Source organism: Lepisosteus platostomus, chromosome 27, assembly GCF_059453375.1.
Source record: "Lepisosteus platostomus isolate fLepPlt1 chromosome 27, fLepPlt1.hap1, whole genome shotgun sequence".
Lineage (NCBI taxonomy): Eukaryota > Metazoa > Chordata > Actinopteri > Semionotiformes > Lepisosteidae > Lepisosteus > Lepisosteus platostomus.
The window spans coordinates 524597-548232 of record NC_142637.1 but is presented as its reverse complement, the minus strand read 5'-3'; the positions used below and the strand labels follow the sequence as shown (position 1 = coordinate 548232).

The 23636-nt window shown below is 38.0% G+C and overlaps 1 protein-coding gene across 8 annotated transcripts in view; it reads left to right on the top strand.

The window, feature by feature from the left end:
• ptprsa (protein tyrosine phosphatase receptor type Sa) overlaps positions 1-23636 on the top strand; it is a 314111-nt gene that overhangs the window by 166349 nt on the left and 124126 nt on the right. For all 8 annotated transcript variants that reach the window (XM_088622185.1, XM_088622187.1, XM_088622191.1 and 5 more), the window contains one exon: positions 16434-16622. In XM_088622185.1, coding sequence (XP_088478311.1) covers positions 16434-16622 — 189 coding nt within the window. The remainder of the gene's footprint in view (positions 1-16433; positions 16623-23636) is intronic.

The following is a 23636-nucleotide window of genomic DNA, read 5'->3' as shown; positions in this document are numbered from 1 at the left end:
TGGGATTGGACCTCACAGTTCTTTTTCTGAGAAATGGACAGGCAAATCAATTTCTACTAGTTCAAAGGTCAAGGAATATGGATATGGGTAGGAATTAGTCCACTGGACTCTCTTTAACTAAACAAGGTGCAAGAAGTATTAATACTAGACTGTAAAAGTAGTGTGCAAAAACAGAAGCAGTCCAATCCACCGAAGACCGAACTGGAATTCTTGGATCAAAAGGTGCAGCCTGGTTTAAGTGGATCAAGAGATGGGAGAGTGAAAAAAATTTAACTGAGCGACAAAGTGGAGTTTGGACAGCATAGTTGTAGAAATATATGGTGATGCATACAGTAACACTTAAGTGGAGGTTTTCCGTAAAGCTATAAGTACATTTTGGAGACTTTTCCATTCACTAGTCTGTGACAAATGGTACAGGCCCCAGCACGGGAATTTCTCTGCTTCTAACCCATTGTGGGTCTTGGGCAGCAATCCCTGCCATCAATTGATCCGTCTTGTTTTCAGGGATATTTCCCTGCCAAACTAGTCAAAGGTTGCTGGCCCCTGACAGCATGTTAATAATGACCCTAATGGGCCAGAAAATACTCTGGGAAAGACCTCATTAACCATAACAGATTTCATAGTCATGTTTCAAGGGGGAAGAGGACAAGCTGTCTGGCAGCTGGAAAGGTACCCGCCTGCACCAAAAATGGCCACTTCTTTTGTAGAAGCTAGATATAGCTTTAAGTTATTAACAAGATTGACACAAAACAACTGATTTTTCTTGTTTCTTTAAATATGTTAAGGAGGAGAAGAAAGGACGGAAAGATATTTGTTTTTCAGGGTTACTTAATCTGCTGCTGTTGTTTCTGATGGCTGTATTTAACAATTGCATATATCTCCTCATTATGTGTTCTTTACTTTATAAGCAAGCTAACTCCCAATTGTACAGCTTCATCTGTGCTTCCATTTTCTTAGTTTCACCATTTCATGAATACGGATCTGTGAAAATTACAAGACCACTTTGAGGGCATTTTTGTTTTGTGGTTTATGACGACATACTGTACTTTTAAATAGAAGTATTTGCACAACTCCCTTGTGTTGTCACTTTTTCTATTGCTATGCTGTGTGAGCTCATCAAGGTCTAATTGTAATGTCAGATAATTTTAATCTGATATTAGTTGAAACCTCTCTATTTAGTGCCTGTCCTTTTGGAACTGCTAATGTCAGTGATAACTTCACACGTGGAAATTTATTTTTGAGATTTTATTGGAAATTGCCTGCTTATTTCTGACAAAGTGAAAGTCAGTTCTTTAGAGTTTTCTGACTCCTAAGTAATTTTATGTTGCATTCACTACTTATTTATAAACTTAACTATTTGTCAGACAAAGCAGGGACTTATAATATTAAAAACCTGAAATGTGTGATTGACCAGTGAAGCTATATACATTTATAGTGAGCAAAATGTACTTGAATAGTTGGTGCTCCAGTATGAGCTACTTGTAAATCCTAAACATAAGCCAATAGCACATTTTTCTTAACCCTTAAAGTTTGTAATACTTATAGAAATAGGAAGATGCCATTATCACAACCAGCAGTCTTGTTTTGCTAAGGTAGCATCAGGCCCAGGGTTTCATATAGTATTTTTGTTGTTTTGAAGGTGTAAAAGGTTCCTTCCCACTTGAAGCTTATATCTGAATAAGGAGTGAGTGCCAGTGTGCCAGTTATTTTTTGTTCCTTATTCCACAGAAGCTAAGTAAACAGATTCAAAGAAGTAGTAAGAGCATGAGGGAAAGGCAACAAACAGAGCAGGGGGGTAATTCAAGTAACCTGAAGGGCATTTTTCTTAACCCCTGATCTCTTCTCTGCTCCCAAAGTGACAAGTCCCCAGAGAAGCCAGCTTGGGCTTTTGACAGCTTTGCATCTATTCCAGCAGCACCTTTGAGAGCTATTCAACAAATTCAGTATCGTGACCCTTATGGCCTCTCAGATCCTTTGATCCTGTGATCCTGGAAGCAGTAATCAGGCATGATTGTGGATAAGGGGACGGAACTGAAATCTCTGGACAATTGTATAACTTCTCATCGATTTTCTAAAGCTGCTTTTTTAAGGTGGGCAGACTTGAGCTCCTAGTTCAAGGCGGAGAAGAAAGAGGCCTTGTTTTCAGAACTTGCAGATGTACAAAAGATACGATTGATTTGTTATTAGGAAGGCAAGGATAAATGTACAAATGGGAGTCTTGTATTGTGTCCTCATATTGAGGTATACAACTGCTTTTGCAGGCAAAGGTTTAGGCCATTTTTGAATCCTTGACCTGGATGGGGTCAACAAGAAGAGTGATTGACAGCACTGGTGTATAAACAGACCTGGGCTGCAGTTACGGCTTGTAAATAATTTTAGACAATAAAAGCTTCTACAAATCTGGTTGTAATTTTGCAGTAAAGGTAAGGCTAAGCAAATAGGTCTCCTTTCATTTTGTGTAGGTTGTGATGATGTTAGAATTTATCCGAAACAGGGAACCGACACTAAAAGAATGAGAATAAAATAAAGTATGGAATGGGTTGCTTAAAGGAAAATGCGTGCTCATAAGTACAGGTCTCGGGAAAGTGACTTTGTGATCCTTAAGGTTTTGAACATGAATAAATGAAGTAAATGGCTTCAGCTCTCCATGTCAGGGATACTCATACACTCAGTGATGTGTGTCTGTCTGAATGGCAAATGAGTCACACTCTACAACAGATGGGTCAGTGAGGGTGCTGCAGGTGTTGTTGAAACAAGAGGCTGGTAAAGTTGTGAGAGAGGTATCAGCCCTGATCTGTTTTCTACAATGCACCTCTTTTGAATCCTTTGAAAGAAGTGGGATAAGTCTGTACAAGCATTGCATCATTGGTCTTTAAAGCTGTATTCCCCCACAAGCTGCAAGCTCTTGATTTAAAACAAAACAAAACGTCCATTATATGCAAGAAGCTTAACCCTGGTAAGGTTCATGGCAGCACAGAGCATATTCCAGAATCATGGGTCACAAAGCAGGAATATGCCCTGGATGCCAGAGGACATACACAGGAACAATTTAGGGACACAAATTACAAGAAAAACACAGAGTACCAGAAAATGACAATTGAAAAATAGAAAAGGCCTGAAAAAAAGATTTAAATTGTGATTTATTTATCTATTTATTGCTATTTAGCCAGCAGCCATATCACCGTGCAACTCACAACTGGCAGCCCACTGAAGCTAAGCAGGTGTGAGCCTGGTCAGTACCTGGATGGGAGACCTCCTGGGAAAAACTAAGGTTGCTGCTGGAAGAGGTGTTAGTGGGGCCAGCAGGGGGCGCTCACCCTGTGGTCCACGTGGGTCCTAATGCCCCAGTATAGTGATGGGGACACTATACTGTAAACAGGTGCCGTCCTTCGGATGAGACGTAAAACCGAGGTCCTGACTCTCTGTGGTCATTAAAAATCCCAGGGCGTTTCTCGAAAAGAGTAGGGGTGTAACCCCGGCCTCCTGGCCAAATTTCCCATTGGCCTTAACCAATCATGGCCTCCTAATAATCCCCATCTATGAATTGGCTTCATTACTCTCTGCTCTCCTCCCCACTAATAGCTGATGTGTGGTGAGCGTTCTGGCGCACTATGGCTGCCGTCGCATCATCCAGGTGGATGCTGCACATTGGTGGTGGTGGAGGGGAGACCCCATTACCTGTAAAGCGCTTTGAGTGGAGTGTCCAGAAAAGCGCTATATAAGTGTAAGCAATTATTATTAATTATTATTATTATTATTTCTGTAACCTTAAAACAATGAAAAAATACAAAAAGGAAAACACTGTACAGTATGATATACATTGCAGCAACTTACTAATTCCAACCTCTTATCCCAGAAATCATTCTGCTGTACATCCATACTATAACATTTATTATAGTGTGCGCAATTAAGACCGAAATTCGCTTGATTAAGCAACCAAAATACCCCATAGGTCTCCAGCTCCATGATTGGAGCTGTCTGCTTTGGAAGATGTAATTCTCAGTGGAATGCTTTTAGCAGTCCTACACCACAGGTCAACTTGATTAGTTTGATCTGTGTAAAATGCTTGACTTCTGGACACCATTTCCACCACATTTATGCAGCTAATGTCCTGTAATTACCAGCATTGACCAGATATAAAAGGTCTACCCTTTCTCCAAGCTAACAGTGCAGAGCCAGTTACTGGTTACCTGGCTGTGCTGCTCATCTCTCATGTTGCCTTGCCTTCCTTAATTAGAAACTGCTAACTACTGTATATTTTTCGATTATCTGTTACACCTAACACGTCCTCTGTAATATTTACTCAGTAGTCCATGGTCATACACCTTTCTTCTGTGGAGGTGGAAGTATGTATTTCTGACAAGGTTTCCTGGATTACAAAGCTTCTGGTTTTGAGCATTGGCCCCTCTAGGATGGGAATCACAAGCAGCTGTTAATATTGAAAGCACACTCAGTTTCTTAGCGTTAAAGGGCAATACTGCACGTGTACTTTAGAGCATCAGCCAGGCTTTTCTGCTGGCAGGGAAATTGTAGGCAGCCCTGGCACTGGACCATGTGGAATAAACAGCTGCTTCCTGGAAGGCTTTACATTTTTCAGTATTTTAAAATGTCTTCTTTTTCAAGGAACATTTATTTATTTATTTTCTGCTGTCTGTGCACTCACCAGCATCCATACACCAGTCTTCTGTACATCCCTAAATTTTAAAATTCATTGAAGTTACAATGAACTCATCCACTTTCATGCCAAGTCTGTATTTTAATACTGATATGGCAGAAAGAAATGCATTACATTACTTTTTATATAATCAAATGCATCTCATACTTATTTATTTTACTTTTTACTTCTTTAAAAGGTGGCAATGTGAACACTACCTCTCTCCCTATCCTGCTCATAATACAATCTTTATACTGTACATAGGACATTCATATGTACACCTAAAAATCAAATTTTGCTTTTTTTCATAACATGACTACTTAATTTGATACTCAGGCAAGAGCCTATACTGGCTAAATGCTTCTTCTGAGTCTGTTAGAAAGAAGAAGCTAATGGCTGGACTCTGATGCAAGATGAGTGATGAATTCAGAGATGAAATAGGCTGCTAAGTGATAAGAACCGTTTCTAAACCCAGCCGCAATTGTTTTCCTTCTAATGACCAGCGGGTCCCCCATTTGTATTGTTTGAGTCCCTTATCAGGTAGGCAGACTGTGAGTAATCTGCTCCTAATGAAGATGTTCTCATGGTGGGGGCAGTACAGAGAAAGGATGATAAATGATGTAAAAATGCATCTCTGCAAGGTGGCATTGTCAACTAGCTCCATAATGCCTAGAAACTTAGGCAGGACTGAAACTGAAACAGATGTGCGTGTGAATTGAGCTTGATTAAATAAATGAGTTTGATTTTTGCACCAAAAAACTGTTCAGGTTCCTGTCTCTTTTCAAAGTGTTTGAAAAGTATTACAAATTGGGACAATATTTATAAGCCTCACGATCGCAGTTCATGGTTCGCTGGCAGTTGTTCTACAGTCAGAAAATAAAATGACCCTAAATCTAATGATTTTAGTTTTTTTTCTGAGCCATGTTTTGATTAAGATGCGAGTTATGTTGGTATATTTGACTTTCCTTAAGTGGATGATGTTTGCTAAACTTATTTGATTACCTTGGTGTTATCAGAAGGAATACCAGTTTCATCTTAAAGAAAGTGACCAAGCAACAGTCTTACAGTCTCTAATGTCAGTTATGTATTCTCAGAATCAAATTGTACACCACCAGCAGTGGACCATATACCTATTTTTTGTGAATGTTGTCACATCAGTCGGTAATGATTTTGTTGGCCCTTGGTTTCTTCCACTCTGGCCTTGTGACACACAGGGGCAAGGTTAGTACCAGAGAGCTTGAACTAACATGGCCCAAGACTTAAATGATGGACAGGTTGACAACTGATTTGTTTGGCTCTGGGGTTGTGCAAGAGCAACAGCACCAGTAAACCAGTTCTGCACACAGATGAGAACAGAATGAAATATCTTTGCAGGATTCACAGCAAGGAGACTTCGAGTCACATGCTGTTTGATTTTATTCCAGTTTTGAAAACCAGTGAAGCCATGGTGATCAATTTCTTATACAAAAAGTGAAAAAATAATTCTGTTTCCTTCTGCTAAAAAATAGTCTATGCCTGCTGGATTTTAGAGGAATAGTTCATAGTTCATCACTTGGAGGCAATTGTACAGAAAGTAAAAATTAGAACTTGGACTTTACGGGGGCTACTGATAAAATCTGAGCACTTTTGTCCTGCTGTTCATTAAAGCTCCACATGTCGGTAAGCCCATTAAGCTAATTAATTGTTGAACACACCAAGTCGCTTCTTTTGAGAGAAGCAAAATCTCTTTTTTGAAAACATGTAATTTGAGGTAGAAGTGTGGTGACACTTATCTGCTGGAGGGCGCCTTCATAAAGGCTTCTCTCTGGTTAATTGTAATTCATGGCATTCTCTGAACTAGCTTGCCGATTTCTTTTAATTTGTGTCATCTAAGGCAGCTTTTGGTACAATTTGCTGAACTTTCACCTCGCCTTGCTGTGCAGTGCGTGCCGATCGCATGGTAATTGTCTCACGTGCCTGACGAACATTGCCGTTGTAATTAACAGAAAGAAGCAATTACTGTGCTTAAAGCACATTTGTGCATTTTTTATGCAAAACAGGCTTAATTTGATGATGCATTTAACGAGGTGCGGTATGCGATCATCAGGTGTGTAATTACATAGAACTAACAAAGCATAAGATCAAATAATTATTCAATTCAATTTCAAGCCTACAGAGTTAATGTTGAGTTTAACTTTTTTTTGTTTCCTCATTGGTTTGTTTGTTTTCGAGTGGGGCTCGTTTGTGTTGACTGGAGGTCTGGTGTCGGCCGTGTCTGTTTCTTTGTAACTAGTTGTAGAATTTTGTCACACGATATAAGCAGGTTTTTCAGAAGGTTTCTGAACAATAAAGATATTTTAATTTTTTAATAATAAACAAACTAGAAACTTTGTGCCAGGATGAAATATCATTCATTTTATTATGTTTTCCATGAATAATGAAAATGTCAAAATGTTAAATGGTTCTGCAGCAGAGATTCTGAAAAGTCATAGAGTACATCATTTTTTGGTATTGGATGCGTTGTGTGAAAACAGTTCTAATATTCCTAAGCAAGCTCAACATGAAATTCATACAAAATTAATTTTTTTGTGGATAACATTAGTTTAATGAATCCAGGACAGTCTGTAGCATAAAGGTACTTCTGCAATTCATTCTCCATAATCCAGAGAAAGGAAAAGAAGCAGAAAGGAGTCCCCTTTAAGTTAAATTTATCTTGCTAAACAAATATTCCTGTTCTATGAAGATACAAGTGAACAGTCTGTCTGGTTTTACAGTTAAATTTTCTATTCATCTGGGACTTAGGCTTTTTAATGATAATACTGATGATTTTGAGTCTCACTTTCACTAAATGTAAGCAATGCCAGCACAGCTAGCTTTGTGGATTTTTATATTACGCCTAATGCAAAAATGTTTTCTTCTCCCTAGTTTTGCTATAGCTGCAGTTTTATTTTAAAGCTCACAAGGAAGGTTGGTAAGGAAGATAACTATTCAAAAGTAAATTGAGTTGCATCGAAAATTACGACTGTCCTCTTCCAGCTTTCATATCTTGTTCTGAGCTCATATTATATATGAAACTAAAGTGACAGCAATGTAACTAGAGGCCAAAAGCGAGGTAGCCTGTAAATGACTGTTCTCCATGAATGGGTAGTGGTTTCCAGATGAGTTTTAGGTGTTTGCATTGCAAGAATTTAAATTAAATTTTTTGTCTCCCATAAAATGTACTAAAATGATCTTCCACTGTCTGCTGTGAACACTTGATAATGAAATGTGCTATTTGTTTAAAACAGAACAGCAGTCCACAAAGACTGTCACTGGTGCTGTCTTTAGCAACAAGCCAGTTTAGCTGAGCCTTATTTCAAATTGTTAAATACAGTGGGCTTTAAAAATAGAAAGGGGAATTTAAGCTTGTGTGTTGTGATGCGCAGAGGCCTGCAGGCACCATTTCACAGGACTTAGCTTTTATCAATGGCTCAGATTAGCCAAGTGAGCCAGTAGACAGAGCAGGGGTGTAAATTATAGGAACTGACTACTCTTCGTCCAAAGCAAAGTCTTCTGCAGTCTGCCCACTGACAGATGGAGAAGCCCTCAGGCCTTGTGAGGCTTTGCATCTCAGGAGCCAAAGAGCCTATTCCAGAAACAGAAGGGGAAACAAATACAAGAAGCACACACTTAAGGATTGGCTTATTTACTGACTGTCAGCAGTGATATCTTGTCTCTTTCCTTGTCTAAATAAGGCTTGATAAATGAGCAGATATACCACCCTGAAACCTAATCTTGCAAGATTTCAGAAGCTAAGCAAGGTCAGGTCTGGTCAGCACTGAGATAGGAGACATCTAAGGAATTTCAGTTTGCAGCTTAAAGCTGGTTGAACAGAGGTAGAACTTTTCCCACTTGGTGAGAAATTCTACACCCTTGTCCCTGGTACTATAGGATGTGCCATTCTTCAGAAACATCAGACTGGGGATCTTAAGTAAGTGCATTTAAGTTTTTCACCTGTTGTTTCCACATGTAGCTTCAGGTCCTTTTTGCTATTGTTTCTACATCAGGATTTTAAATTCTCATCATTGCACAGTGTCATGTTCAAGACTAAAGGGATCCATTCCTGTAATTTTTGTATGTCATTCCTTTGAGATCTGGCATTATTTGCTGAGCTCATTCCAGAACTGGAATGTCTGCATGATAACAGCATTGTGCCAAGGTAAGAGTGGAAATTAAAACAACTGAGATGGCTAGAGGAGATGCCCTAAATTAAACATTACCTATGTACTTTTAAGGTTTAAGCCTGAACATAAACTTTGTAATTTACACTTCTTTGTTTTAATTTTCACTGCAAGTGATCACAAGCCTTCACAGCAGAAGCACAGTGCAAGGGGTGGCTCTCAAGTACTTCCATGTTGGTCATTATAACAGACGAGATGGCTCCCTCCCAGCCTGACTGTAATTCCCTGGAGTCACCAGCTATTGATGAGGCAGTTGACTTCTGACTTGAGACCTGAGGGCTGTGTCAGAGACACTGCAGCAACAAGCCTGTGCACTAAACTGCGGAGAGCTGTGGATGGAGATCCCATTCTTACAATCCCAGCTATGTTATAGCTAGACCTTGAAGTTTTATAGAATTTATTACATCATGTTTTAGTAATGCTGAGTAAGTATTATTGTAATAATTTCCATACTAGATTCTTTTTGTCATGGCGGTGTGTATTTCCATTACAAGCAATGGTACTTCCTTATCCTTAGAGTAGTGGCACCCAGTTTCGTAAATTAAGTAGTCCATCGTAACAGGGTAAATATCACTTCATTGCTTCAATAACCTTAAACATGTAAAAAACGAGAGAATTGCATGTTACAAATACGTACATCTATTCAAAGGTAAATAAGGTCTCAGGAGAAATTTGATAAATCTTCAGATGAACCAAATAAGTGATAATGCTATAATACAATTTTATGAGTGCTTTTCAAGAAAATCAGTGCTTTACCGTAGAATACAATGCATAAGAGAAGCAAGATGAAAAGAAAAGGGAAAAGGCCCAGAAAATTGACGCAGTGAAACTAAGAGAAATACTGAACTACACATGAAAAGCTTTTTAACCGAGTTTTAAAAATGTCAGCAGATAGAGAATCTTTAATAGATTCGAATCTGGGGAATGAGATTCACAGACATGGTGTTGCACCAGATAAATGTCACACCAAACTAGACAAACTAAATTTCAGATAAACTGTAACAAAATAAACACACTGTCATTATATTACTAAGGCAAAGCATCCCAATATCTTTGCACAGGAGAGACTGTAAATCAGAAATTGAGCTCTAGGGCAGCATGGCAGAGGTCTAGAAAATCCCTGCTGTCTGCCAGAAGATTTGTCAGTCTTCAGCGGGTGGTAATAGTGAAGCAGTTTCAGGTCTGGGGGTTTCCTGACCTTATTACTGTCCACCTTTTTAAATGGCAATGGTATCTTTAAAGGAATTGTAAGAAGGGAACACATCTATTTGGTGGGTGGCTTCTTGTGGTAAGGAAAATTGATTTGTTGCTCTGTCCTGCTGTGAATATACAACTCCAGACTAAACTATGCAGTTGTTTCTCTTTTTTTGTAGAGGTTTATATTCCCACTCCTCTGGATTTTGTTTAAGAAAGGGTGAGATCAAATTGATTTTAATCCTTGAACTACCTACTTGAGAGTTTCAGATAGCAAGCTGACTTAAATGCAGAGATCTTTCTCCGAAATTAGAGAGATTCTACACTGCACTCTCAGGACTCTTACATCTGGAGACACTGCATCTTGCTGAAAATATCTATTGGAAAGTTCAACAAAGAGAACAATTTGCAGTGTTTCATCCCAGTTCAATTAGCTTTTCATAAGGGCACAGGTGATATTATTCATGCTATTCATGACTTGATTCAAGTAAACATTGTGTTTTCTGGACTATTTCTCAGAAATCAAGAGTTTGCTCATCTAGGCCAAATTTGAGATAGCTGTTGGTTTTCCTGCAGCTCTGCTGTCTTGTATCATGTATCTACATTACTCTGCTCTCAGAGTTCCACCTCACTGCTTATCAATACATCTTTATATTGAGGCAAGGCAGTAACACCTCATCAACAGGCAGGCAATTTTCAACACAGAGGATGCTGACAGCTAGACTTTCTTTGCCTGATTTAAATACCTACTAGCCTGCTGTAACAGGCATAACAGAGTGTAAACTACATGGTTCAGTGCTATCAAGGCCTAATAAGGTTGGACATGTGCACCCTAGCCACTAGTGCATCTGCTTAATGTCTCTGTAACTCAAACAGTTAGTGCATTAGATGTGATCTGAACTCCATCACAAGTTATCTTGAAAGAAACCAGTCACATCACTTCTTTGGAACTGCTCTGGGCTCATCACATGTTAAAGTGATTTACAGTGTATAGATGCACATCCCAGTCCAATTATTATTTCAGAAGTTAAAAAGTGTTTTGGTAGTAATCATTTTGTAGGAACTTAATGGCAGTCAGGATTAGAACATACACATTTGTTTTGGATCCCCATGTGATTGGGTTGATTAATTAGATGAATTAACACCTTTTGGTGTTGCCACTTGCCTTAGGGAAGGCACCTGCATCTTCCTTATGTAATTTGAAGAGAGGAGGTCACTAAGTAATATTGCTGTGCTGGATGGTAGCCCTGTCTGCTTGTTTGGGTCCTGGGAACAGTTAACTTTGACACGTTTTCAGGAGCAGATTAAAGGAGAGTCCACTGTGTAAGATCCACTTTCTGAGAGCATGGCAAGGGGTGTTCAACATGAACCGTAACCACATCTTCCATGGATAGCAGTGGCAAGAGCCTCACTCAGTCGATTCTGGTTGGCCAGGTGCACTTATTAACCACCTTCTTGTTTACCGGCATCCTGACCCGGAAAACAACCGAGGTTGCTACCAGTATTACCCAGCTATAATCTTTCTGTGATTTTTGTTCAAGAAGATCTCTCTAACCACCATCTCTTCTTTTAAATGCTAACTGTTCTTCTAAACTGTGAGAGTCTGTAAAAAAAAAAACACTTCTGTGTTCTTTGTAGGGAGCTAGAGAAGTGCTTTTGTAGGGAGCTAGAGATTTCAGGTGCAGCCAATTCACTAATTTCCTCATGAGAATTTGAAGAATGTGGCTCAACTAAATGAGATAACCCCACCCCTTGGTGATTCACCGGTGCTCCCAACTCATGTTCTGCTACTCCTAAGTTCATTTTCACTGACTTGCCAGGGTATGGTAGATGGCCTTCACTGCTGATTGCAGGAATCACACATTTGCCATTGTCACTCTCTCAGCTTAAGGAGAGAACTTTAATGTTTCATTCAATGTTACCGAGACACTGTGTACATTGTGCAGTGTCAGAAAATCAATGTTACCGAATAGATGCTCAATGTTAGTAGTCATTATCACTATTGATACATATGTTTTCTTGGATTCAGTCCTTCAGCAACATCTCTTGTCAGATTGAGTAAAAAAAAAGTAACAGCACACTTAGCAATGGTTTGCTCCAGGGGTATCAGACTCCAGTGTTTGTTGTCTTTCATTCCAGCTGAATGCTTACTTACAGCGTTCAATCAGACATGATGCTGTTGAGAGGCATCATTAGGCATCACTTCTGATCTGACCAGCATTGTCAGTGAGAGAGAGTTTCTGCCATGGAATTTCAAGAATGACCCTCATTGTGACAGTCCAGGACAGAACAGAGGAGAAACTGTTTTTTACTAATACTGTAACTCTTGGTAGATATTGACCAATATTTCTTGAGCTAGATGCATTCACCATTTTATGTATTTAGCCTAAAAAACAGCAGTATGGAACATGCATGGAACAAACATATCCAGTAAATGCAAGTCTCTTTACATAGGACAAGCTTGTTATATTTAAGAGGTTGGGTCACGTTGAAACTGGCAGTTTCTTGTTTGACAAAACAACACTGCCACTGTCCAAGGTTATCAGGTCTTGGATCCCAAGAGTCCGAGTCTCTCCATAGTGACGGCAGGCTTGATTGCCTCTTCCCTCTGGCTGAGCCCATCAATTATTCTAATTGAGCTGCTCCTGGCTCAGAAGAGTAAATGAAATTGACCATCCCTGGAGCCCAAACAGCTGTGCGTCTAGATTAGTTAAATGTCTGTTTATTTAAAGTCTATCTTAATGCTCTTTTTTTCCCTTCTACCCCTTCTCTTGACCTCTGTTCCTAGCAATGTTAACTGTTATCATTTAAAGCCCCTTTCTGGCTTCTGTCAGTGGTAATCTGTTAACCAGATTATGATGCTAATGAAATTAATTCGCTCCAGAAAATGAAAATAATGAAAGTAATAATAATAAGACGTGCAGAAGTGGAATTCTGCACATGCAGTTGGCGTAAACTCGAAAGGCCCCATGGTTTGCCCTTCATCTTTTAATCTTGTATAATACAGTTGTGTCTTTGTCATCTGGTGGCTGAAGGTTAGAGAGTGTCTAAAGTTGGTGGGAAAAAAATCAACAGAAGGGGGTTGAGTGGTGTAGTGAGTATGCAGGTTTTCATTCCATCTCAATTCATCTCTTTGTTAATTAATTGAACCTATTTAGTAGTTTCTTGCAGCACTTTCTGTTGGTACTTATACAGGTGCACTTCTCCTCTTGCACCAGGATTGGAGTCCCCTACTGTACTGCATCATGAAGTGCAGTTTGCTTGCATCACTGGTTACACTGTTAAAATCCACTGGTGTATATTTGATGTTCTAATAAATAGAACACTTTGTACATGACATATTTCAAGGTACTAGTCATAATACAAGTACAGATGTACAGTGATCTAGCAGTACAAATCTGAACTGCTAGATTCTTGTGCAGTGAGCAAGTCTAAAGTGAAAATTCTTTAAAGATAGAAACTAATTTTAATCCCATTTGTGTATTAATCAGAGAAGTAAGAAACATTTAGATAACATGTGACTCACTAATTTATATATTTTTTTCCTTAGAGGTGATCATTTGTCCAAAACACTATTTTCTAGGCTAGCCAGTCAGATTAAAGGATTTGCACCTGTCACTTACATAATGGAATAATACACTGACAATTAGTGGCAATTAAGGATAATGAGTGTGTCAGTTCCAAAAACAATGTGCCTGCTACTGTTCGGCATGTCACCCACCCATCCACCTGCCTGTCAGCTCATCTGCAGATGAAGACCCTGTACTAGTGATAATAATAACTCCCTTATTATCACAGCTTAACTGTCTCTCAGCATTGGCAAGCTACCAAGAGAGGTTAGCTATCACAGTGGCCCAAATGTCAAGCTTTCAAAGCTCATTGCAGCAGCTGGTAACTGCATTCCTCTACGGAATTAAGGGAATAAATGGATAAAAAAAGCAAAAATGAAACCATTAACAAAATTGGGGTTGTCTCAAACGTGCTGGAAAAAGGGAACCATAGTTGACATGGGTTTGTGGATCTATTATAAGCATAATGGATGTCCATTTTAAGTCCTCATGCTTAAGGAAATGTGTGGTGTGTGGTGTTTGATTGCAAAAAGACTAACTCAGTTATGCTCTGAAGTTGTGCAAGTTTGTTTACAGAGAATGTCATTTATATAATTGGAAGACATTCTAAGGGCAGAACAAAGTAAAAGGACTCTACTAGGCATTCTATTCGGTTTTCAACATTTTAAGTAAATTTTAAGCAATATTTAAACTCAGCCTTACAGGTTCTTTTAATGCAGTCAGCTCAACTAAAATTCTAAAAAGTTTGAAATCATTAGAGTATTTGGTGTATATCCCAAAAAGAAAAGATCACTTTGGGTCTGGATTTGCATTCCACTGAGCCACACATAGCACAGAAAGTGTGTTGCTGAAGGGGTGTCGTGTTGCCAATACTGGAAAGTCTTTCACCAGGAAGCCTCTTTCATGCTTCCTGGTTGTGATTGGTTGCTGTGGTTTAGCAGGTAAATGCTTTACTTATTATCATTAATTGCTTCTGCACTGGCCTCAGGCCACACGTGATGTACACTGAATATCGACAGCTACAGGGAAGATACCATCCCTAAGTTCATTGAACAGGCTGATAGCTTGTGCCCTTATCTCTAGAGCAAGTGATTTTTTATTTTTCCCCTCTGATGTGTGTACAATATGTTTAATGACATCATACTTGAGATTTCTCCATTTACTGTCTGCCAAAACCTTTGCCTCTTTGGTTGTTTGCTTTGCTCCAAGCAGGGAGCAGATTTTGTTTTGGCCTGATCGCCAGGTTACTTAAAAAGAAATCCTCCTTGTGAGACTTAAGATTGACAGTTTTGTTGAAGCGGACATAAAGCATTCTGTACCCTGTGTCTGCGCTGAATTTCATGGCACAACCCTTGAAAAGGAAAGAGATGTCTGTTTTTTCAGTCAGTATCATCTAGACCAGTCTCTAGCTCAATTTCTTGTGGCTTGCAGGAGGGTTTGATTTTTATTCCACCTGTGTTCTCATTAATTGAATTGATTTAATAGATGATTAATCTGAGAAATGTAAGACTTCTCTTAAGTGCTGAAAGTCTCTGTATCTTAAATAAATGGCACACATTGATTGATTAACTCTGGAAATATATATAAACTTGGAATTGTCCATATTTAAATAACCTCATTAAACTACATCATTTACACCAACTTCGGCACATAGACCTTTATGTAGTTTCTCATCAACTTGCGAATTAAGAATTGACTCCCTTATTTCTAAGTAAGCAGCACTTAATTAGTTATAGATTGATAATGAGCATACACAGGTGGGGATGACACTGTATCAAACATTCCCACAGTGAGTCGGTGTGTTTTCTACTGCCTGACTCCAGTGGTTATATTTTTGCTCGCACACTTGAATGGGGACAGTGCTGAAACTCACTAATTAGCACAGAGCTCCTATCAACATGAAATTTAATTTGACTTTTTAAGAGCTGAAAGCAAATTAAAAAAGGCCTCAAAAAGAAAATTGAAATAAATTAACCAGTTATTAAGAAATCAAAAACCAGAAGAGTAAGAGAGATAATCCAAGACCAGGAATGAGAGGCATTATAATTCAGTAGTTTTGAAAGCTAGACCTAAGTAGAGACAAAAAGGTAAAATGAATACTTTTATAATACCTTTGTGATGCGTGTTTAGTTATTAGAGCTAGGATTCAACTCAATTGCTTAATCGCCTAGCTTTAGGGTGTAGGAGTGCTCAAACTAGGGTTACGGTTAAGGTTTTCACAATATATTGACAACTTTCATTTTTTCCCCCCGTGTAAACAGCATAAATGTCTTTCCATGTATTTCAAATACACTTAAAAGGACAGCTAAGAAAATTTGATCTATATGCTGATTGTGTTTTCACTAGTGCACTTTCACAGAAAGCTATTTTGTATCCAGAACAGGTTGTGCAGTAGGGATATAATCTTTTCTCCTTCAAGGAAATCGGACTCTTATCTTATTTTGATTGAAAAATGTTCCTGTTAGTTTGTTAGACATCACTTTTATCGTGTGTGATAAAAAAAGTGTCAGATCCACGATTCTATCTCTAAATTAGGTGGAGTGCTAGGCTCTATGAACTTCTCTTTACAACTGTTATTGGGAAGGAGACAGGTTGGACTTATATTTACATTTCCTAACATAGACTCTCCTAATGCTGTTTGCTACTGTTAGCCATCCAGGGGTGTTGTCTCAAGTTCCAGACTAAAATGGGCGATGCTTATGAGTAGTTTAGGTGGTAAAGCAATAGTCTTCTTATGATATGTGATGGGTGTGGCACTTCCATGTGTTTTTTTTACTGTGGGTGGCTCAAATTTCCTTCCCTTTGATGTCTTTACAGAGGACCAGCTGCCTCCTGGGTTCCCCAACATTGACATGGGCCCCCAACTGAAGGTGGTGGAGCGTACTCGCACAGCGACCATGTTGTGTGCTGCCAGCGGGAACCCCGACCCTGAAATCACCTGGTTTAAGGACTTCCTGCCCATTGACCCCAGTGCAAGTAATGGGAGAATCAAGCAGCTTAGATCAGGTAGGGTTGGAGCTCTGAGTCATTCTTCCTTTGAATCAAATCTGTTGTATAGGGAGACGTTGCTGCTTTATGTTAAACAGTTTAAGTTGTAGACTTGTTTGATTGGATTGTTGAAATATATGAGAGTTGATCAAAGCATTTCTGAAACCTCAGTGTATACTAACATCAGAATACCGATACATCAGTTTCCTTTTTCAATATATATACCGTAACTTCAATACATATGTTCACATTTTACTTTCATACTGCCAGTCCTCTGAAAACAGATGTGTTCAGATATTGATGGGAGCTATTTTTGCACCATTGTTCTGTGTGTTTCATTGCTTTAAAACAGTGTCCCATGCACACACATGTGCACTTGGTGCAGTTTCTTATACAACCTGCTCTGATGGCCTCAGGTGACCCCCAGCATTTCTTATGTTCTCCGCAATCTGAAATCCTACTTTTGAAGAACATGCTGAAATCATTTTGCAGAAATGATTAGCAAATAATGCTCTTAAGTATAGAGACATGTTATATTGAAAAACAGCTGGTGAATGGGTACTCTGATGTTGTCTGGATGCTGGATTTCTAACGTCTTTTGAATTAACATTGTTTTTATTATCAACCTAGGGAGCTAAATAAAGACTTAGGCTGTTGTGATCCACCAGTATTTTTTGTGTTCCTGTATTTTGTGAAAAGAGGGGCAGGAGAGAATGGAAAACCACTGAGATATAGAAATCATACAACTCTGGAACCTCCAATTTTGAATTTTTAGCTTGTTTAATTGAACAAACCTGCTGGATGCTGGTCAGTGTCTGCCTAGGCTCTCCTGATATTGTCTTTTAGAGCACAGTCAATGCTAGTGTTTCACACTCATTGATTTTAATGAAAAGATACAGTTAAAACAGTCTAATTAAATATCTGTTTAATTAAAACAATGCTCTGGGGCATTGGAGAATAATATTTATAGGTCAGTGATTTGTTATTGCTAGAAACCAAGGGGAAACCATTTTCAGACTCAGCTATGACCTCATGTTGGGAGGGAAGAAATCCATTCTGATCTTAAGTTGTTGCCCCACGTTTTATGTCATTTTAGAGTTCAAACCATACTCAATTTTTTCCAAGCATTTCACATACAGATCCTCTTCCCATACTTCTATTAGAAACTCTTTGTAGCTGTTCATCATAACTAACAGTCTGAACTGTTGATGACAGTATTAAAAGGATGTTCATGTAATAATAGGTTTTTTCAATCTTAATTTACAGGAATAGGTTTTGTTGCATATCATCTCAAGTGCATTACATTGAAGTAATTTTACAAGAACATCGGTTAAGGAATTTTTATTTGCTTAACTGCACTCATTTTGCAGTAAATCAGTAATTTTCCTTCCTGCATGTGTTTTCCTCACTGGTTTTTCTCATCAAGGAGAAAGATTTTTTTTTTCCATTTCAGAAAGGAAGTGCCAAGTCTTGAAGTCTTGTTCTAGTTTGTTAATTTTTTAAAAAATTGGCTGTAATCGTACTTGTGTCTAGTATGAATAGTTTTTATTTATTGCATTTTAAATACTTCTTCCATTTTTGCAGGAACCTTCAGGTTTTGGTATAGCTATTTTTAAAACTGGAAGTTTAATAGTTTTGTCTTCTAGTCACATGGGAGGTTGAGACAATATGTAGCCCAACTATACCAGAGGATCTGACTGATAAAAGATGTGACCTGGAAAGTATTACAACTTTTTGGCACAGCCAGGTCAACCAAACAAAGTTAAAATAAAATAAAAATATTGAGTTGTTTTTCTGTGTTAAAATAAATAGGACTAAATGAAAGCAATTAAAAAGCTGTGGTTTTCCGTAAACCAGCCCTTCTTTGTAAAGACATTTAAGAGCCCTTGGGCAACAATTGCACATCTTGAAAAGTGTTTGTTTTAGTTTTAGAGTGCAGCATGTCTCCTTCAGGGTTAGGGTTAGGGTATTAATGGCTTGCTTTGTGTAGCAGTACAATGCTGAATTATGGTGATTTATTGAACGGAGGACAGTATGCAGCTAAAGGATAACTCTCACACTTCAAAACACTGTGGCTTTTATATGACTGTGCTTTGCAGAATGTCCTCCTGCATAGGTTTACAAGTCTTCAAACATACTGTGAAAGACAAAAGGCAATCACCTGAATTATCTTCCAGCCCTGGAATTCGTATTGCCCTAATCAGCCACAGTGTCTTTGTTACTGCCGGCTCCCAGTAAGAATGTGCCCTAAAGTAGGAAAGATTTATGATGTTACCACAGTCTTATTATAAAAGATTATCATTTTGAAAAGCTACTTGTGCATGCTGATATGTCTTATGATACGGTATTTATCTTAAAAGCGGTGATCAAAAGTATGGAAACACAAATCCCAGGGTCAAGAGTTTGGCATCAATCCACTATGAGGTTCATGAAGTTGACACTTTGGGTTCTCTTTCTCTCTGCTTGTCTCATGGGTGCGGACCTCGAGGAGCCTCCTGGATGGGCCTTTATAAGTGCAAAGGTTTTAGTCAGATAAAAATATTCAAATAGTCAGCTTGCGTGTCAGGGTTTTCTTTGGTGGGATTTTGGTGGCTGCAAGAAACCTAATCCCTGATGCAATGATGACACCCTCATTTTTGGACAGTTCAGTTCTCTTTCCCAGCTGTCTGTGTGTCTTGTTGTCGTGTGTCTCTGTGATGTTCCCCAGTGGCAGTTGTTTCTGTGTGTACTCCATTTCTGGACTCGAGGTTATGGATTTTATATTTCGTTTCTCACCAGATGAAATATAAAAGGTTTCTCACACGTTTTGGTCTTATTTTTACTGATTAATGTGGTTATGTCCTTCTGTTGTGTGTTTTTCTTAAACTTTGACTTGCTGTTATTCTACATGTTGAAATATATCCTCAACGATAACACTGAGCAAAACAGAATAATAAAACAATCTGAATACTTGCAAATAAACTAACATAGTGCTGTGTGCCAGGAGGTCAATATCATGCATTGAAAACTACAGTGAAACTGCAGAGCATATTTAACTTCATACTGAATATTTGAATACCATATTGAATTATACTGATGACTGATTAGATTTTTTAAATTAAAATTATAGCAAATAAACATGCATACTGTACATACAGTAGGTCTTGCACACAGAAATGTCTGTTTTATCTGAAATGGATAAATGATTTTGACCTTCTAGCAATTAATATCACTAATTATATATTTAATATAAATATTAAACATCTTTGCTAAAATAATAAGGAGATTGATTCTGCCATCTGTTTTAATGTATTGGATTGGAGTAGAACAAATCGTTTTTTTGTTATAGGTTATAGACTTGAATACATTAATTATCTGTCTTAACAATTATGTTAAAATTTGTAATGAAATAAATTATATAATGCTCTTAAATAGGTCGGTGACTCATATTTAACCATTGAGGACTGTAATAAAGCAGATTTAGAGGAATGTCCTCTCTAGCATTCCATGAATATACAGTAACTGGTTAATCCACTCCATAATGAGAAATGCAATGTGTTTGAAAATATGTACATTTTAACTGTACTTGTATGTTATGTGAATATTTTTTTAAAAAACTATAAAGTCTTGAACTAAAGGAAACGCAAAACATCCGACAATATCTTGGTAGAAATCAGTGTCCCCTATCTTAAAATATAATCTTTTGTTTTTCCTTTTTTTGTGTGTTGCCTTATTATTTTCAGAAGCCTTCGGTAAGTGCACCTACCAAAAAGCCCACCAACTCCCCTCTCCTCTAAAGCAGATGGCATTTTAACAGCTTTTAAAATGCATGCTTTGCCTCTTTTTCTCACCCTCACTGTTTTGATTCCTTTAAGTTCTTTCCTTTTCACTAACTTCCAAGATAAACCTCTACCGTTTAACATTCCCTGAAAGTGCTGAACTAACAGTCCAGGAGAAAAAGAAAGCGGTCACTTTGATAGAGCCCCTTCTCTGGCCTCCCTGCATTCCCAGCAGAGCTCCACACTGCACTCTCACTGCCTGTCCTGGGCTGAAAGGTCACAGTGTCAATACCTGCTAAAGTCAAGCTTCATGCCTGGTTTCTTCCGTTGTTTGATGTACTCAGAAATTCTAATGATAGTCATAAACTAGCTCCTTTATACTTGTACTGTATGAACCACAATAACATTTACTTGTTGGCTTTCAAACACATTCCCACCTTCCCACACAGATAATGGAACTGTGTTTATTAACTTAGACTTTATCTTTACCAACTCAAGTCATTAAATAAAGTTAGATAAATCTGCATCAGTAGTAACAAGTGCAGTAATTTCTTTTTGATTGAGTAGTTTGAATTTTAAAGTGATGTTAGACATTACACATAAGCAGAAGAAGAGGAAAGATATTTTCAAGAAACTGAAGTTAGTTGTCACCATTTCCATTTCAGTAATTAAGAAATAAATATTGTAAAGATATAAAGACATTTTCTTCTCAAACTTGAATAGGCTTTAAGTGAGTTAGAGCAGGAATAGACAAAGTGGGACAGGAACTTTGCATGACCCCTCATTGAGGGCTGTTGGCATTCAAGTGCGTTCAATCCTCCAAAGCCAAATATTATTTCAAGAAATATTTTTGCTTCTAGATTTAAATTGCTGCCTCAAAAAAAAAAAAGTCATCCAAAAGCTTTTTCATTTAACTCTGCCTTCCCAATGTGCGTTTTATCCAAAAGCTTGAGCCCAGGAAATCTGACACAATTTAGAAAAATTGCATTCCTGAATTTATGGCACATTCCAAAGCTTGTTTCCTTCAAGATTTAAAGTTTGTGCTGTACATGTCCAAAAACATCACATTCAGACATTTAAAGCAATTTTAATAACTGATTTTATTTAATTAAAAACACATCCCTGTATTATTATTTCTGATCTGAACAGCACTAGCTAAAATTTTAAAGAAAGAAGAATACTGAATATAAATGCCCCATAAATGGAAGTGTTTCAATGTTAATTCTCCTCCTGAAAAAATACGGTTAGACTGAAATATTTACTATAAAACATGTTGCTATTTTTTTTTTTGCTTAAAATGAGATTTTAAAGCTTGAAAAAACTTCATTTGTTTCTTTTAAACCTCACTGAACATGGAATGTGCCTGCTGCCTTGATCCTCCTAAAACTCCAAATTAAACTGATGGAAAAAGTACCAGTGGAACAGTCTTGACAGGATTCGCAGTTTTCAATCCCTCACTCATTAGGGTACAGACTCACCTCCCACGCATTCATAAGAACTGCTGGGGAGGTGGCACAGTGATTAATGAGGCCTCCCTCCAGATGAAATGGTTTAGCATTGAAAAGAGTTCAGCAGTTCACATTTCTGTGCACACATCAATCATAGTATTACAAACATGGCACGCAGTTTAGTGAAGTTAACAACGGCTGCTCAACAGATGCAGAACCTCAGGGAAGGTAGACTTTTTCAGGGGAACAGGCCACAATAAAAATATTCAAATCCTAGTGTCATCTTGTGCATACTGTATGATCTTCAGCATCTGTAACAAGCAGTTAACATTAACAAAATTAATCAAATAACTATTTTTTATGCAACCCAGATGTGTCAAGATTATATTCAAGCTTGATGATTTGATACTTTGTTGGATTTATTTTTTTCTGGCCCAAAAGGACCTTTGTACATTGGCAGTCCTAAAGGACCAAGAGTTTGGTTTATGAAGTAACCTTGATGGATGTCAGCATAAGCATGTAAGGATGCTTGACAGTAGACAAAAAACTATTTTAAGTGCTGTCCTTAAATTTTTCTTACTCTAATGCAAACCATTATAATGCACTGAAGCACACTGGGGTAGGATTTCCTAGAGCTTTAGAGAAAGATACAGCCTGCAGTTATTTTGTCCCTTGTACTGGAGTAACAGTGCATTTGGTCTTCCAGTAACAAAAGGATTAACTGGGGGCATATGGCCATAACAATTCACTTGATAGTCCTTTTTATAATCCCTTTTATATGAAAATATGCTGTTTTTTATGCAACCATCCTGAGGCTAGTAAACCTCTGATTTGATATAATTTGACAACAATTCCTTTAAACAAAAGTGAAATGATGCACTGTATTTAAGAATGAGAAACAGTGCCATGCAACCAGGTCTTCTGAATTTGCTAAACATTTTCTGACTATTAGGTTCCAAGGCCTGCTCTCCTGCAGGGTACAACAGAGACCAGTCTGAAATCGCACAGAAGTGTGCCAGGACTAATTATTGTCACAAGGGCTTTGTGCTCTACAGCCAGCAAATAGGCTAACCAAGCAAGCCTGCATAAGGACTCATCTGTAGTTTGACTTGTGTAAAGGTGCTATTAAACCTATAAATCTCAGTGGAGCTCTCTTATCAGGTTCGACTGAAACCCTGTGCTTTTCCATTTATCACCCAGCACTTGACCACTGGAGCTAGCTTGGTGATGAATATAGAGGACCTCACACCCACAATACAAGCCGGTTATTTGTGTCATTCTAAAAGCAGCATGAAAGAATGAAAAAGCAGGAACTGAATTGAAAGAAAACAGAGAGTCTCACCCATAATGGAGTCAAAGATTTGGCTCTGATTATATTTGTTTATGAAGATTACATGCTTCTCACAATCTTGTGCAGATGCTCTTTTCTGCTGCTTGATGTCATACTGCACATCTACAGTATGTGAATATGATTTATAGGCATACTCTTCTTTTCCCCAGAATCACATATTGTCTTCCCAGCACCAGAAAACTGTTAGTACAGTAGCATCACTGTAATTTACTTATTTTAGTTGGAATTTAGAATAATTTGGAAACAAGTTTATTTTTTAAAATATGTGACTGGAATAAAGGCAATATATGTTGAGTATAGAACATCTATAGAATATTGGCAATATATATATGAGTTCAAGTAGATAGCTGTGTCAGCATCCGTAGGCTGCAAAGGAATAGGTTTATTCCATGAGGAAAAGAAAGGAAAGGAAACACAATGTTTTGGCTGTGGAGCCTTCTTTAGGTGTCATTTATGTAAGGGTATACAATTGTAT